The 525-nt window shown below is 66.5% G+C and overlaps 1 protein-coding gene across 1 annotated transcript in view; it reads right to left on the reverse strand.

Annotated features, from left to right (window-relative positions):
- Positions 1–525, reverse strand: part of KIRREL3 (kin of IRRE like 3 (Drosophila)) — a gene marked incomplete at its 5' end in the record, with an annotated part of 44576 nt that overhangs the window by 11616 nt on the left and 32435 nt on the right. Inside the window, one exon of the mRNA XM_010133254.1 lies at positions 152–449. Coding sequence (XP_010131556.1) covers positions 152–449 — 298 coding nt within the window. The remainder of the gene's footprint in view (positions 1–151; positions 450–525) is intronic.

Genomic DNA, 525 nt, shown 5'->3' on the forward strand with positions numbered 1-525 from the left:
CCGTGCTGACCGTCTCCACCGTGTAGCGCCCGGAGGTCCCGGACTCCAGGACGTTCTCCTTCCAGGACCACGCCTGCCAAGCGAGAGTGAGGTCAGCCGGGGGGGGTTTGCGCGCCGTCGGGCCCCCACCACGCCCCCCGGGGGGCGAAAATGCTCTTTGAGCCGGATGATCTCGGTGTCAGAGCCGAAGCTGTTCCAGGCGGTGCAGTTGTAAATGGTTTGGAAATCGGCCCGGACGATGTTGCTGATGGTCAGCGTGGAGATGACACCCTCGTCCGTGCTGACCGTCTCCACCGGGTAGCGCCCGGCGGGCCCGGACTCCAGGACCTCCCCCGGGGTGCTACTCACGATGCGATCCGGCGGCGGGGTGCTGCGGATGAAGCACTTGATCTGCCCCTTCTGGCCGTGCAGGGCATGTTGCGTCTGGGTGCTGGAGATGATGGGGGGCCCTGCGAGAGAGAGGAGAGGGCTGCTGGCACCTCCCACTGCAAGACAAGGAGCTGGGAGGAGGTCACCCTCGGCAAC

Source organism: Buceros rhinoceros, unplaced genomic scaffold (genome assembly GCF_000710305.1).
Source record: "Buceros rhinoceros silvestris isolate BGI_N320 unplaced genomic scaffold, ASM71030v1 scaffold15580, whole genome shotgun sequence".
Lineage (NCBI taxonomy): Eukaryota > Metazoa > Chordata > Aves > Bucerotiformes > Bucerotidae > Buceros > Buceros rhinoceros.